Source organism: Eschrichtius robustus, chromosome X (assembly GCF_028021215.1).
Source record: "Eschrichtius robustus isolate mEscRob2 chromosome X, mEscRob2.pri, whole genome shotgun sequence".
Taxonomy (NCBI): Eukaryota; Metazoa; Chordata; class Mammalia; order Artiodactyla; family Eschrichtiidae; genus Eschrichtius; species Eschrichtius robustus.
In genome coordinates this window covers 2,331,248-2,345,790 of record NC_090845.1, presented here as the reverse complement: position 1 = coordinate 2,345,790, position 14,543 = coordinate 2,331,248, and the positions used below count along the sequence as shown (strand labels likewise).

The 14,543-nt window shown below is 49.2% G+C and overlaps 1 protein-coding gene and 1 long non-coding RNA gene across 2 annotated transcripts in view; one reads left to right on the top strand and one right to left on the bottom strand.

Annotated features, from left to right (window-relative positions):
• CD99 (CD99 molecule (Xg blood group)) overlaps positions 1-3,813 on the bottom strand; it is a 33,266-nt gene extending 29,453 nt beyond the window's left edge. Inside the window, exon 1 of the mRNA XM_068533833.1 lies at positions 3,700-3,813. Within this exon, the coding sequence (XP_068389934.1) occupies positions 3,700-3,766 (67 nt within the window). The 5' untranslated portion in view covers positions 3,767-3,813. The remainder of the gene's footprint in view (positions 1-3,699) is intronic.
• LOC137757194 (uncharacterized) lies at positions 3,182-12,452 on the top strand. The gene is made up of 3 exons (XR_011072310.1): positions 3,182-3,313; positions 5,048-5,170; positions 11,473-12,452. It is a non-coding gene; the product is annotated as an uncharacterized lncRNA (long non-coding RNA).
• Positions 12,453-14,543: the final 2,091 nt, after the last annotated feature.

Sequence of the window (14,543 nt, the reverse complement as noted above, 5' to 3'; positions counted from 1 at the left end):
AAAAAGCAATCTCCACTGATTTACGTGGGACGGACACCCGGGTGTCAGAACAAACCACATGGGGACTGAGCGAGATGTCTTGTGCCAGATGTGTCTCCCCAACTGCCACCAGGGCTGGGCGTCCTCAAACAGCTGGGTGTCTGAAGGATTCCGTGGAAAGCCAGGACGCTGAATGAGTTGGCACCTCACCCCCTCTAAGACGACCTCCGTCTTCTTTCTAACCCCGTCTGTAAGTCATACACGGCATGGGATTCTTTTCTCCCTAAAAGAAGCCACCGTGATTGGAAAATCTCAGTGGGAACAAATACATGGGCTCCATGTGTGTGGTAGTCAGTCTCCTTTGGGAGGAAAACCTCAGGTGGAAAAAATTCCAGATTTCATCCGTGAAATCCCTGCATCCTACACGTCGGATGGATTTAACTACTCGACCACCTGCATTCTTTTTCTGAACAATTAGCATATCATCCAGATGAAGAGAAGTGCATCCCCCGCCCATGAAGAAACCCCCCCCAAAATTAAGTCTTTTAATATCTCCAGATGCAAAAAAAAGAAAAAGGGAGGGGGGTTGAACTATCATAAACTGAGAATGAAGAAAGAGCCAAAGCCCTGAAGGAAATAACAGGCAATTAACTTTTTATCAGAGCCAAACACGCAGACAGGAAAGTGAAACTCACTTTCTCTGCCTGGTAAGCAGAAACAGGCAGAGCTGGATGGGAAGCTGGAGGAGCCCACACCCTCTTGGGTGGGGATGATGAGGGAATCCCCGGAAACCGGTCAGTTGCCCAGGAAATGTCGCTTTCCCTAGGCGTTTCTGGATTTTCAAACAGCACTGGCTAGTGTGCAGAGGCTGGGATGGAGCGTGGGGTCCTGGATTCAGCACCTTCCTGGACCCATTTCCCACCCGGTCCGCACTTAGGTCGCCCAGGTACCAGGAGTTTTAAAGCCCGGGATGTGAGCGTCCTACCTGGAGGAAGACGACTGAATCCAAACCCCCAGCTACCAACAACCTGGAATTTGTGACAGACATTCCAGGGTTTCTCAGCCTCAGCACGACTGACACCTGGGGCTGGAGGACCCTCTGATGAGGGGCGTGCTGGGCACTGGGGGCTGTGGAGAAACATCCCTGGTCTCCACCCACCACATGCCAGGAGCACGCCCCCTACAGTTGAGACAACCACAAACATTTCCAGACATGGCCGAGTGCCCCTGGTGGCGGGAGGAAGCAGTGCAGTGCTCTCCTGAAAGCCGAAGTTGCCTCTTTCCTTCTAGGGCCCCTGCGTCTCTCCACTCCACACTATCCCACGGGGATTTCCAGAAAAACCTGGGAACACAAGAGCCCTGGGTCCCAAGGCCTCGGAAACCAGGCCAGTGCTATCTGCACCCCGATGAAGATCTACCCCTGACTCAATGGACTTCTGCAGCCAGAATGGAAATGAAGCCAAACCCCGATTTCTATAGGGAAGTGTGTTTCTGAACTTCAGCAACTCGAAAGCAAACTTTCCTGATAAAACCCCGTTTGTATCTCAGGAACAGTCCGTTCCCTGCCTCGGACCCCAGAAGGATCCGGCGGGGGAGGGGGAGGCGCCCTCCAAGAGATCAGCGTGTATGAAGGCTCTGTCCTCCCTCTGCTATTTTGGGGCGAGGCTGGCTCTCCACCCGCCCCCCCCGCCGCTGCAACCCGGAGTAGCTGGGAGCAACCTGCATAGAAATCAGGCAATTCTAGGCTAATGGTGCTCTGGGTTTTTTCTAAACATTACACATTTTTTATACAGGGTAGAATATAACCTGTATGTGAAACCTGTTAAAAAACAAACAAAAAACAACTGTCACCAGAGACAGCTTCCAACTCAGCCAAACCCTCACACTGGCCAAGACCGTGTTCTCCACCCCTGAGTTCTTGAACTGTGGGACTGTCACCGTTCTTTGGCCCTGTGTCCTATCTGCCTGATGAGATGTTTCCCTTCCCCCAGCAGATGGTACCTTCTTGGGCGACCAGAACCCCTTGTGACCCATCTCCCTTGGGGCGCGGCACACAGTTAAGGGCTCAGAGGGGAATTAACTCATGAAACATGAGTGAAGGTGTAGCCAGGGGGACGCACGAAAAATTCTCGTGAGCAGGTGTGACTCAACCACACAGCAGGAAAAACAAAAACAAAACTAATGAAGAACTCTGTGGTGAGGCAGCTAGGTGGGATTTAGGGCAGGAAAGAGAATCAGGAAACCCATCCCAGCCCCTCCCCACCAAGCTGTAAACTATTCCAAGAGGTCCCCATGGATGAGGCTGAATTTTTTCTAAAGCCTGCAACGAACACACAACTCCTAGAACACATGGCACACATTTTAAAAATGCAGATATCAATTAGCAAATCCTCCCTAAAATAAACATCAGGCGGGGGACCAGGGCTCAACATTCAACCTCTAGCGCTGAGCTGGAAATTTCCAGGTAAACACCGGGCCTTCTCTGTCCTGTGTCTGGTTCCTAAAATGCGTCCACCACCGATCAGACCACTCCTGAAAGACACTGCCCTAGTGGCTGTCCACTTAAAAATAACCATATAAAGGAGAGAAAACAACCGTTAGTCGGAGAAACCTGTTTTTTAAGCCACGCCCAGCAGGATCCCAACTTTCCTTTTAAAAGAGAAGAGAGAGAGAGACAGGAAAACAGGATCTCAACTTCCATTTTAGAAGGAGAAAGAAAAAGGCAGGCAAGAACCAGAAAGAGGCCAGGTTGGCTGGGGAGTGTGGGCGTCCCGGGCGTCCTGTCCTTCTCCGGACACTCTTTTGGGTGCGGTTTTCCGAATTACCCACTCGGACACACGGACGATCGGCTGAGAAGACGTGTCCCTTGGCGGCGCAGTTCTGCACCCGACCGCGCGCTCGCCTGAAGTCCCCGCGGCCCGGACACCCCACGAGCTGCTGGGCGTTTCTAGAGCTCCGAGTTTTTCCTGCCTTCCTCCCCCTTTCCCGGGTTTCAGGCTCCCCGGCCGAGTCCAAATTTAGCCCCGGGCCGCAGGGCGTGGCGCCCGGAGGCGGCCACCGAGCGCCCGAACAAAGACGCGGTGCCCGGGCCCTGCCAGCGCTCTGGCCGGGGCGCGGGGCGGCCGCAGGGGCGCACACGCGCGCCCGGGAACTGAAGGGAACCCCGGGGGAGGGCGAGAGGGAGGGGGACTCGGGGGACTCGGGGGACTCGCGGGCCGCCGCCCCATCCAGGGGCCTCCCAACTTTTAAGAGTCTGTGAATCTGAAAACAAACGCTGACGTTCCGCCTGCGGAGTGAGTCCAAAGGCGCCCGGGCAGAAAGCGGGGAGGAAAGGGTAAGTCCGCCTCCTTGGGGCGTTGGCCACCCGTTGGCACAGCGGGTCCCTCTCGGCGGGAAGGAGGGCTCGGGGGTCCCCGGCGCGGCCCCCTCCACGCGCCCCACACACACTCACACACAGTGCGCCCCCAAAGTACGTCCCTCGCCATGCGCCCCCCAAGGTGTGTAGGCCCCGCACGGCGCGCCCCCGAGGTGCATCCTCCCCCAGTGCGCCCCCCAAACTGCGTGCCCTACGCACTATGCCCCCCGAAGTATGTCCACCCCACACGGAGCGTCCGTGCCCCAAGGTTCGACCCCCTCCCGCGGCCCTTCCCTGGGGCCCCGACGCGGGTCCCCAAGCCAGGCCCGCGCCCCCGTGAGCCCCACCGGCCGCCGCTCACTCACCCCGGGTGGGCACCTGGGTGCCAAGCAGGCCGAGCAGCAGCAGCGCGAGGGCCAACCGGCGCGCCATGGTGCGCGCCGCGCCGCGCAGGGTCTGTCCCGGGAGTGGCGCGCGGACGGCGGCGGCGGGAGGGACACCCCCCGGGGCGGGGCCGGGGCGGGGTGCAGCGCGGTCGCCCCGCCCCCGCCCCAGCCCTTCCCGCAGGCGACCGCCCGGGCCCAGGTCTCCGGGGAGCCGCAGGGGCAGGGCGCGCGCGCGAGAGGCGGGGCGAGGCCATTTCCTCCTGATCCGAAAGTGTACGGCCGCGTCTCCACCCTTCCACCCCTCTTTAACGGGGACCCCCCCCCCCAGGCGGCCTCTCTAGATAACGGAGTGAAGCCCCCCCCTCCGGGGTCTGCTAAGGGTGGACCCCCTGCCTCGGGTGCAACAGCCCGCGGTCCCCAAAGTCCAGTCTGGAGTAGCAGAAGGCAGAGCACGGGTAGGGGTTTTGGGGCGCAGGGCCGCCCTTACTTCCCAGCCTGACCAAGGACCTCCTTTGCAGAAGCCTCCGCGCTCCGGAAACGTCTCCCCGCCGAGCCGGAGGTGGGGAGGGGTGGGACATGTCTCCCCTCCCCCATCCGAGGCAGCTGGCGCCCAGGTTGGGGTGGGAGGGGCATCTCTGGCGACAGTCACAAGCCACAGCCGCAGTGTGGGTGCCCTTCCCTGTCCCAGGCTTAACAATGTTTTTTAAATTAAGATACTAGCTTAAAATTCTATCCGTGTTCCTTCAGGACACTGGAACGAAGGTGTCAGACTGAGAAATAGCCCTGAGTCACATTCCGGGAATCTACCCTCCCGACCCTACCGACCCTACCCATCCAGGGCCAGGTCCTACCCATCATGCCCCTCCCGCTCCCGGGATGACTCAGGGCCCCTCCTCCCTGCCCTCCTGACACCTGGCCTAACGCCGCCATCTGCCGCCATACACAACGGACACGTGTACCCCCTGGGTCAGACACACATCTGGCCAGAGGTGCCTGGACCCACACCCCAGGGCCCCCAGACTGCTTATCTTACAAGACCAGCAGTCTGAACAAACACACCTGGACCCAGGGAGAAGGTGGTTCTTTTTCTTGGCCAACTGAAACCCCAACACATGATTGTAGTCTACAGGCAGGAAGGTAATGTAATCATTTTCGGGGGAAAACAAAAACCAAAAAACCTGCCTTTGAAGTGTCCCTTCTTGTAGCTAACCTGGGTTGACCACTCAGCCAGAGAGCCCCCTACCTCCATGCAAATTTCTCTATATATCTTTTTCTACCCCTCGCTTTTCAGCCTTGACTCTGCCAATTACCACTTTCCCTTTCCCAGACCACAGTCTTGGAGCCCATAGAGGGTATGGACCCTGGGCAGTTGTAAACAAGAGGACCTCCAGGGCACTTCTGAGTGAGGAAGGGGATGCTGGAGCTGCTGCAGCCATTTTGGCACCTTGAGGTAAGTCAGCCCCCGAATGAAGCACAGATAAAAGAAAGCATGTGCTTCCTGCCAAGGTCAAATTCCAAAGACCCTTCCTTGGGAACTTTTCAGTTCACCCCAGTTACCTTCAAAAGAAAGGCCCTACCTGGCAAATCTCCAACCTCTGACAATTGAGCTGTACCACGGCTGACACTTTTCTCTTTTTAGAAGCTTCTGGAGGCTGTGTGCATTTGGTCACTGAGGGGCTGAGTCCCCATCATCAGCCATAACCTTAGGCACCATTGCTCTCTGAATGCCAGGCCTGGAGGTTTTTTATTTATGTCCCTACAGAGAGGCATTCTGAAGACTCCTGTAATTTATTAAGATGACTTTTGGCTACTTTTCTTTTTTTTTTAAGTGCTGCCTTCCTTAGTTCAAAATAAAAATTTCCATAACATCATGCAGATGCTTTGGCTTCAAAAAGCTCTAACTTCCAGAATGAAAATTAAATTAGTGGAAAAAGCTTCCTCACTTGTATCCAAACACCATAGAACCCATGTGAAGTCCATAAGCTGGGCTGGGAGCTGGCTGGATCGCATCTGGGGACAGGCCTCTTGCTCCGAGTGGGGAACCCTGGGGAGTCATCAGTTAGATGCATTCAATTGTAACGTGCTTAATACATAATGAACTTGGAACCTGCCTTCACTGATCACTTTAATTGTTGCTACCAAAAAAAAACCCCAGAAAACAAAAAGGCTCACATGCTCCCCAAGCATCACGGAGCCTAAACTGTAAGATGTTTGCCTGAATTATTTTTCAGGAACTTGGGTTCAGCTGTGTCCAGTTTGAGCTCAAGCCGGGTAAGACTGATCAAGACTACAGACCCTCCAACTGGGCATTTATGAGAGTCCACTTGATGACCTTTGCACATCCCAGGGCCAAAAACTCAACCCTCAGAACAAGCTAATGCCAACATTTTCTGAACAATGGTCCCATGAAGAAGCCTGGACCTTAGTTGCACCTTTGCAGAGTGACGATCAACTCACTTTTTTCTTTTTTTTTTTTTTAATTTTTTTTTATTGAAGTATAGTTGATTTACAGTGTTGTGCCAGTCTCTGCTGTACAGCAAAGTGACTCAGTTATACATAAATACATATATATATAGAGACACACACACACATTCTTTTTTTTATATTCTTTTCCATTATGGTTTATCACAGGACACTGAATACAGTTCCCTGTGCTCTACAGTAAGACCTTGTTGTTTATCCATCTTATATATATTAGTTTGCATCTGCTAACCCCAAACTCCCAGTCCTTCCCTCCCCCAATCCCCACCCCATTGGCAACTACAAGTCTGTTCTCTATATCTGTGAGTCTGTTTCTGTTTTGTAGATAAGTTCTTTTGTGTCAAATTTTAGATTCCACATATAAGTGACATCATATGGTATGTGTCTTTCTCTGACTTACTTCACTTGGTGTGATAATCTCTAGGTCCATCTGTGTTGCTGTAAATGGCATTATTTCATTCTTTTTCATGGCTGAGTAATATTCCATTGTGTATATGTACCACATCTTCTTTATCCATCCATCTGTTGATGGACATTTAGGTTGCTTCCATGTCTTGGCTATTGTAAATAGTGCTGCTATGAACATAGGGGTGCATGTATCTTTTTGAATTAGAGTTTTATCTGGATATATGCCCAAGAGTGGGATTGCTGGATCATATGGTAGCTCTATTTTTAGTTTTCTGAGGAACCTCCATCCTGTTCTCCATTGTGGCTGTATCAATTTACATTCCCACCAACAGTGTAGGAGGGTCCCCTCTTCTCCACACCCTCTCCAGCATTTATTATTTGTAGACTTTTTAATGATGGCCATTCTGACCAATGTGATCACCACATTTTTTTCTTATCTTCAGTTACCTTTCCACACACTCCCCACACCTCAGCTTTGCCCCATAAATACCCTAAGCCCTTCACCTTCAGGGAGGCCAATGTGAGATTTCTTCTCCTGTCTTCTCACCTGGCTGCCTCGTGAATAAACCCTTTCTCTCTGCTACAAACCTCAGCATCACAGCGTTTGGCTTGCTTGGTGTCAGGCAAACAAACCTGGTTCAGTAACACGTGCATTATACTGGTTGAACCACAGGACGTGACCAAGGTTGGACCATTTTTGATGGATGCAAAGGGCAATTCTGTGTTTCAGTGTTACCCTTGGTGACTCCCCATCTTAAGCTGGGACTTCGTCTGTCTCTTCAGTTTTTAACTGCTAATTCATCTGACTTTGGTCCATTCATAACCTGCTCTCCAAGCCAGATATTCATGCATATGTATGTATTTCCTCTAAAACACACACTCACACACGGCTTAAACAACAGACATTTATTTCTCACAGTTCTGGAGGCTGGGGGTCTGAGATCATGGCATGGGCAGATTAGTTCCTTGCAAGGCTCTCTTCCTGGCTTACAGATGCCGCCTTCTTGCTGTGTCCTCACAAGATGGAGAGACAGCTCTGGTGTCTCTTCCTCTTCTTATAAGGACACTAATCCCATCACAAGGACCCCATCCTCATGACCTCATCTAACCCTAATCAACTCCTAAAAGCCCCTCTTCCTAACACCATCACCTCGGGAATCAGGGCTTCTACATATGAATTTTTGGGAACACACACACATTCAGTCCATAACAACCTCCATCCATCAAGAATATTCTTTACAACAGCAAAATAGTAGAAACAAACACAACAAAAAACAACTGTAGACACTACAGGAAATCAGTGTGTACTGGGAAACTCTGCAGCCATTTGAAAGCATCGTAGAAGAACGTTTAATGATTTGCAAATACTCGTAAATCTTAAAGGCACAGCCTAAGCCAATGCATGTTCTGTAGAAACTCTCTATAAATAAGTGAAAATAAATAGCAGGATACACACTAAACCTTTAGTAGGGATTAGTTCTTATATTATGAGGGATGTTTTGGTGTCTGTGTTTTCTAAATTTTCTGCACTGTATTATTTTTGAATGGGAGGTAAATGTATTTTAAAATTGTAAGAGAGGAAATTTGGAGAACGCCCTATAGTGTGACCTAGTTCAGGAAGGAGGTCCTGGAAATATGATGGTAATTTAATAGGATGGAGTCTGACCTCCCCTCTCACCCCGGACGTGGAAGCAGTGAGAACAGACAGAAGGACCATGGGAAGCCTGAAGTCCAGAAAATATATGAGCAGAGTGCCCTCCTGGAGTTGGCAGAAAATATCAAGTACTGCCGGTGAGAAAGAAGAGGCTCAAGCTGCATTCCCAGAAGCAGAACCTGAGATGGGCATTCTTGTGCCAACGGGTTATGGAGGGAGAGCTCCCGGGAGGAGAAAGTTAGGGAGTCTGGCCAGGACGCGGGCAAGAGTTGAGCAAGGAGGTAGTGTCAGCTGGGGATGAGGCTTACCCTGACCCTGCTGGGCACTCTGGGGCATGGAATGTATCTCCTAGAGGCCAGAGGGGCTTCTGTCCTCCCCAGTCGTTGGCCAGGCACTGCCTTCAACCCTAGGAAGGGGGTATATGGGCATAACCTTTAGGGTGAGGTGATTCATCTTCAGGCCAGGACCGTTCTGTGAAGAAGGGGCAGTTAATAGCCAACACTCATAGCTGTTGGCAGTCAGGTGTCCAGGCTTGGGGAGCATCAACAATGTCTACTACATCACCACCCGCAATAAAATCAAAGCTCCGTACTGTGGAAGAAGGGATAAAGGATATGGGATGGTCAACTTGAAGTCTCACACGTACACAAAGTGGATGGCAGGAAGAAAGGAAGCTAGTAAGGAAGGAAGGATATATGGATGGATGGCTGGATGAATGAGTGGGTAACAGGTGGATGGATGGCTGTTGGATGGATGGGTGGATGGATGAGTGGGTATCAGTTGGATGGATGGAGGGATGGATGAATGGATGAATGGATAGTAGGTGGATGGATGGATGGATGGGTGAGTGGATGGATGGAAGGGTGGGAGGATGGAGGGAAGGAAGGTCAGATGGATGGAGGGATGGATGGATGAATGTTGTTAGCACCTGGCCACACCGAATCATGTCCACCAGACTTTCTCCTGATGTTTAAATTATTCTTGGGTAGTCAGCCAAAATTGACAAATTTGCAATCTGGTGTATATTCAGCCAGTCTGCTACCCTGAATCAGATCAGCTCTAGTGCCCTTTCAAGCTTAAGGCTTTAATCTTCAAGCCTGGGCAGCACCTGACCCGTTGGCCTTTGGCAGTCACCAGGGCCAAGCCCACAAGCATTTCCCTCCTCCAAGCCCCCACCTACACAGCTACCTGCCCCCTAGAACTTTATTTCTTATTGTCAGCATTTCTCATTGGTAGGAATCATTTTTTCCCTCATCTATCTGTCATTGAGCTGATGTTAGAAAATTGAGACTAAAAAAATGTATATAGGAGTGTTTGAAATAGTCTTTAATTATATCTGAAATATTGGTGCTTCTTAATGTAAAGAGAGTGTATCAGGGAAAAGAAAAAAAAAGAAAAAGAAAAAAGCACAAGTAGAACACTAGTATAGCCAAAAGTCACAGGAAATGTTTCACAGTCAAAAACGTAATTTTTTCCTGTTTAAATGCCACTGACTGGAAATGATCATGAGTAAGAAATACTTCATTTTTGGTGGTACACACAAAAAACAGATGCCAGCAAGCAAGTCCATGTGGCTTTAATTTTACATCTGAGGCCATGTCAAGAGTGTAAAGTTGTTGGCTAAGACTCTTCCAGAAAGCTGGAAGCCAAAAGAATGAGGTCAAACCCCATGTGGATGGGACTTATCCAGCCCAGTGAGTGCTAGAATGGAAAAACAAGATGGTGGAAGGAGGAATTTGCTCCCTCTCTGCTTAAGCAAAGACATCCATCTTCTCAGCGTTCTCAGGCCTTTGGACTTGGATTGACAACACCACCAGCTCTCCTGGGTGTCCAGCTTGCAGACAGCAGACCGTGGGACTTCTCAGCCTCCATAACCATGAGCCAATTTCTTTCTTTCTTTCTTTCTTTCTTTTTTTTAATGATTTATTTAACTCCTTCGGGTCTTAGTTGTGGCACGCGGGATCTTCATTGAGGCATGCGGGATCTTTCTTTGTGATGCGAAGGCTCTTCATTGGGGCGCGTGGGCTTCTCTCTAGTTGTGACGTGCGGGTTTTCTCTAGTTGTGGCACGTGGGCTCCAAAGCACGTGGGCTCTGCAGTTGTGGTGTGCGGGTTCCAGAATGTGTGGGCTCTGTAGTTTGCAGCACGCGGGCTCTCTAGTTGAGGCGCTCGAGCTCAGTAGTTGTGGTGCGCGGGCTTAGTTGCCCTGTGGCCTGTGGGATCTTAGTTCCTCAACCAGGGATAGAACCTGCGTCCCCTGCATTGGAAGGCGGATTCTTTACCACTGGACCACCAGGGAAGTCCCTAATTTCTATAATAAATCTTCTCTTATACGTATGTCCACATATCCTATTTTTTCCATCTCTCTGGAGAACCCTGACAAATACAGAGGGTGATGGAGAGAGAGGGTGATGAGGATGGAGGGTGATAGGCAGGAGGTGGTCCAAGAAGACCTATTTGAAGACACAGGTGGCCTCTGAGGCCACACGAATGAAGTGGAGGCTGCAGCATGGAACAGATTCTCCCCCCAGAACCTCCAGAAGGAATCAGCCTCACTGACCCGTTGATTCCAGATTTCTGGTCTCCAGAACTATGAGCAAATAAATTCCTGTTGTTTTTCAGACACCTCGTTTGAGGTAATTTGTTATGGCAGCCCCTGGAAACGCACACAAAGATCAGACCCGTGCGGACAGTCTTTCCCATAAAACAATGATGAGTCCATGGTCTTAACGATATCCTCTCTGCACTCACATGCCTTTCTTCACATCATCGTTTTTTTTTTGTTTTTTTTTTTTGTGAGGGAGGGTGGAGAGACACGGGACAGTCAGAGGCAGAAATAATTAAGGGACACAAGTGTCGTTTTGGGTCATTCTGCTGCACTGTTGATCTGTCCTCTATTAAGTTTCTTAGGTGCAAACAAAAGAATAGAATTCTGAATGATGTTGCAAAAAAAAAAAAAAAAGGAATTTGGATATTTGCAGAATTGCTAAAACAGCCGGTGGGTGCCCAGATATGAAATGTTTATATGTTTATAATCTTGTATAATCCCCTTGCCTTGGGTGTGGGTGGGATCTGAGATGTGCTTCTAACCCAGAGAATATGGCAAAAAGGATGGGATGTCCCTGCCATGATTACACACGATGTAGCTTTCTTAGCAAGAAAAGCTCTATTCTCATTCTCTCTCTCTCTCTCTCTCTCTCTCTCCTCTAGTCACTGGCTTTGGCAAACCACGCTGCCATGAGGTAAATGACCAAGATAGAGGAACTCACATGATACAGAAGGATCGGTGACCTGAGAGCTGCTTCCAGCAAGATACTGAAGCATCAGCCTTGCCTGCAGCTGCTGGGAGATGAATTCCACCAACAGCCTCAAACTCCACAAGAAGTGGACCTGACCCCAGCTGAGCATCTGATGAGAATACAGCCCAGCTTATCCCAGGATGGCTGCCTGCTCAGACCCTGAAGCAGGAACCCAGCTAAGCCAGCCTTGGACTCCTGGCCCAACAGAAACCATGAGATAACAAATGTGTGTTGATTTAAGATGCTAAATTTGCACTAGTTAGTTATGCACTATCAGAAAACGACTTCAGCTGGAGAACCAGCCTTGGGACCCTGCAGCCAGGAAAATGCCCCCAAACCAAACCCCAAAATTGGCCTGTGAGGATATTTCTCTGGGCACCACAGCCCTGGGAACTCAGCCTTGCTGTCCCATCTCTGCCTCTGGAGAGACTGACTTCCAGCTGTGTCTCGAGCCCCCCATGAAAAGCCTGGGAACAGATGCATCTGGTCACAGACCCCAGAATTCAGGTCCCCTCCTCCAGCTGCAAGGGAAGCTGGGAAATGTCTTCTGAGGTTGCTTCTGCGCTGGGGTTCACGGGGAGGGGAGTGGCCCAGACGTGGGAAGGTTGTCACCATTCTGTTCAGCCGCCATGAGCAATGGACTTCACGAACCACTTCTTCTCTTTTTTTTTCTTTATATTTAATTTTGTAAATTTTTATCTTTTTTAAAAAAAATTAATTAATTAATTAATTTACTTTTGGCCGTGCTGGGTCTTCGTTTCTGTGCGAGGGCTTTCTCTAGTTGCTTCAAGTGGGGGCCACTCTTCATCGCGGTGCGCGGGCCTCTCACTATCGCGGCCTCTCCCGTTGCGGAGCACAGGCTCCAGGCACGCAGGCTCAGTAGTTGTGGCTCACGGGCCTAGTTGCTCCGCGGCATGTGGGATCTTCCCAGACCAGGGCTCGAACCCGTGTCCCCTGCATTGGCAGGCAGATTCTCAACCACTGCGCCACCAGGGAAGCCCACGAACCACTTCTTAATGGCACTACATTCGCTAGGATGTGTCAAGGCATCCCTGAGCCATACTCCACTCAGCAAATTCCTTCCCTGTCACACCTGTGAGTGTGCCATATAATCTGTTTTTCAATGTTTCGTTTAAAATAGGAGGTTCCTTTCTTCAAAGGTCAGAAGAATAGTATACGCTTGTAAACTCAGCCAGTCTTGTTTCATCTATTCCTCATCTCACCCTGGATTATTTACAAACAAATCCCAGACATCATAAAACTTCATCTGCAAATATTTGAGTAACTATCTCTGAAAGTGAAATTTCATATTTAAAAACTATTACACCCTAAAAATGATCAATAAATATTTGAGTATCTCTGAAAGTGAAATTTCATATTTAAAAGCTACTACACCTTAAAAATGATCAATAATTCACAATTTCATGAAATATCAAGGCAGGGAATATCTTTACCCTTTGTCTTAAAATACTTGGATTACAGTTGGATTGCTTAAATTGGGATACAAAGAAATCCCATAAATTGTGAAAAACTAAACTAAAATAACATAAAACAAAATAAATAGGAACAGTAGAATAGAATAGAATAAATAGAATAAGTGCGACTAAGAATAAAATAAGAATAAATAAGGTAAAATAAATAGAATAAAGTAAGAATAAAGTAGAATAGAAGAGAATAAGATAAAACAAATAAAAATAGAGGTACTTCCCTGGTGGCGCAGTGGTTAAGAATCTGCCTGCCAATGCAGGGGACACGGGTTTGATCCCTGGTCCGGGAAGGTCCCACATGCCGCGGAGCAACTAAGCCCATGTGCCACAACTGCTAAGCCCGCGCTCTAGAGCCCATGAGCCACAACTACTGAGCCCGCGAGCCACAACTACTGAGCCCACGTGCTGCAACTACTGAAGCTCATGTGCCTAGAGCCCGTGCTCTGCAGCAAGAGAAGCCACCGCAATGAGAAGCCCACGCACCGCAATGAAGAGGAGCCCCCGCTTGCCGCAACTAGAGAAAGCCCGTGCGCAGCAATGAAGACCCAGCACAGCCAAGAAAAAAAAAAAAATAGAAGAGAACAAGATAAAATAAATAAAATAAAATAAAATAAGATAAGGTTCCTCATCTCCTGGGACAGGTGAATCTGCTCTGTTAATGTTTTCAACACGCAGCCCGTCAGGAACCGTTCATTAATAATCACACGTGGAGAGCACTCCAGCTGCCGTGCTTATTTGCCTCGAAATTCCGTTTCCCATCTCAGCACTCCCTCGGCTTAGACTATTTCGGGGCCTCCCACATGTCTTTGAAGGGTCCCCAAGTTTCAACCAACTAATGGCCCTAAAAATCAGTGTGAGCAAAGGCGACTTTTACTCAATGAAAATGAAAAGGACACCCATATACTTTTTCATTTTCTAATGACGAATTAGACTTTTTAAAAACTGGGTCATCCAGCATCTGGAAGACATTTGGTATCACCAGCCACGTAAAAATCACGTCCCTCGTCCTCTGGAGCTGGCCTGTCTGGCAGTCAATGTGCTCTGGTCAGGGTGACACCGGGTCACGACACGCCCTGAGAGAAGGCACTTGCAAAGTCAAGGAGGTGGGTGTGTGTATGGGTGGGGGTGTCTTCCAGATTTGATTTATCTGTAGTGACAGCGAAGGCAGCCAAACACCACGAACTCCTTTCTTTCTGTTTGCAGTTACAGGCAGACCTCATTTTATTGCACTTCTAAGATAGAGCAGTTGTTTTGTTTTGGTTTGGTTTTTTGTAACAAACGAAAGCTTTGAGGCAACCCTGCATGTTTTTCCCAAGAGCATTTGCTCACTTCGTGTCTCTGGGTCACATGTTGGTCATTCTCACAATATTTCAAACGTTTTCATTATGTATAAAATAGATAAACAGCAAGGACCTACTGTAGAGCACAGGGAACTCTACTCAATATCTTGTAATAACCTATAAAGCAAAACGATCTTAAAAAGTGTATACATACA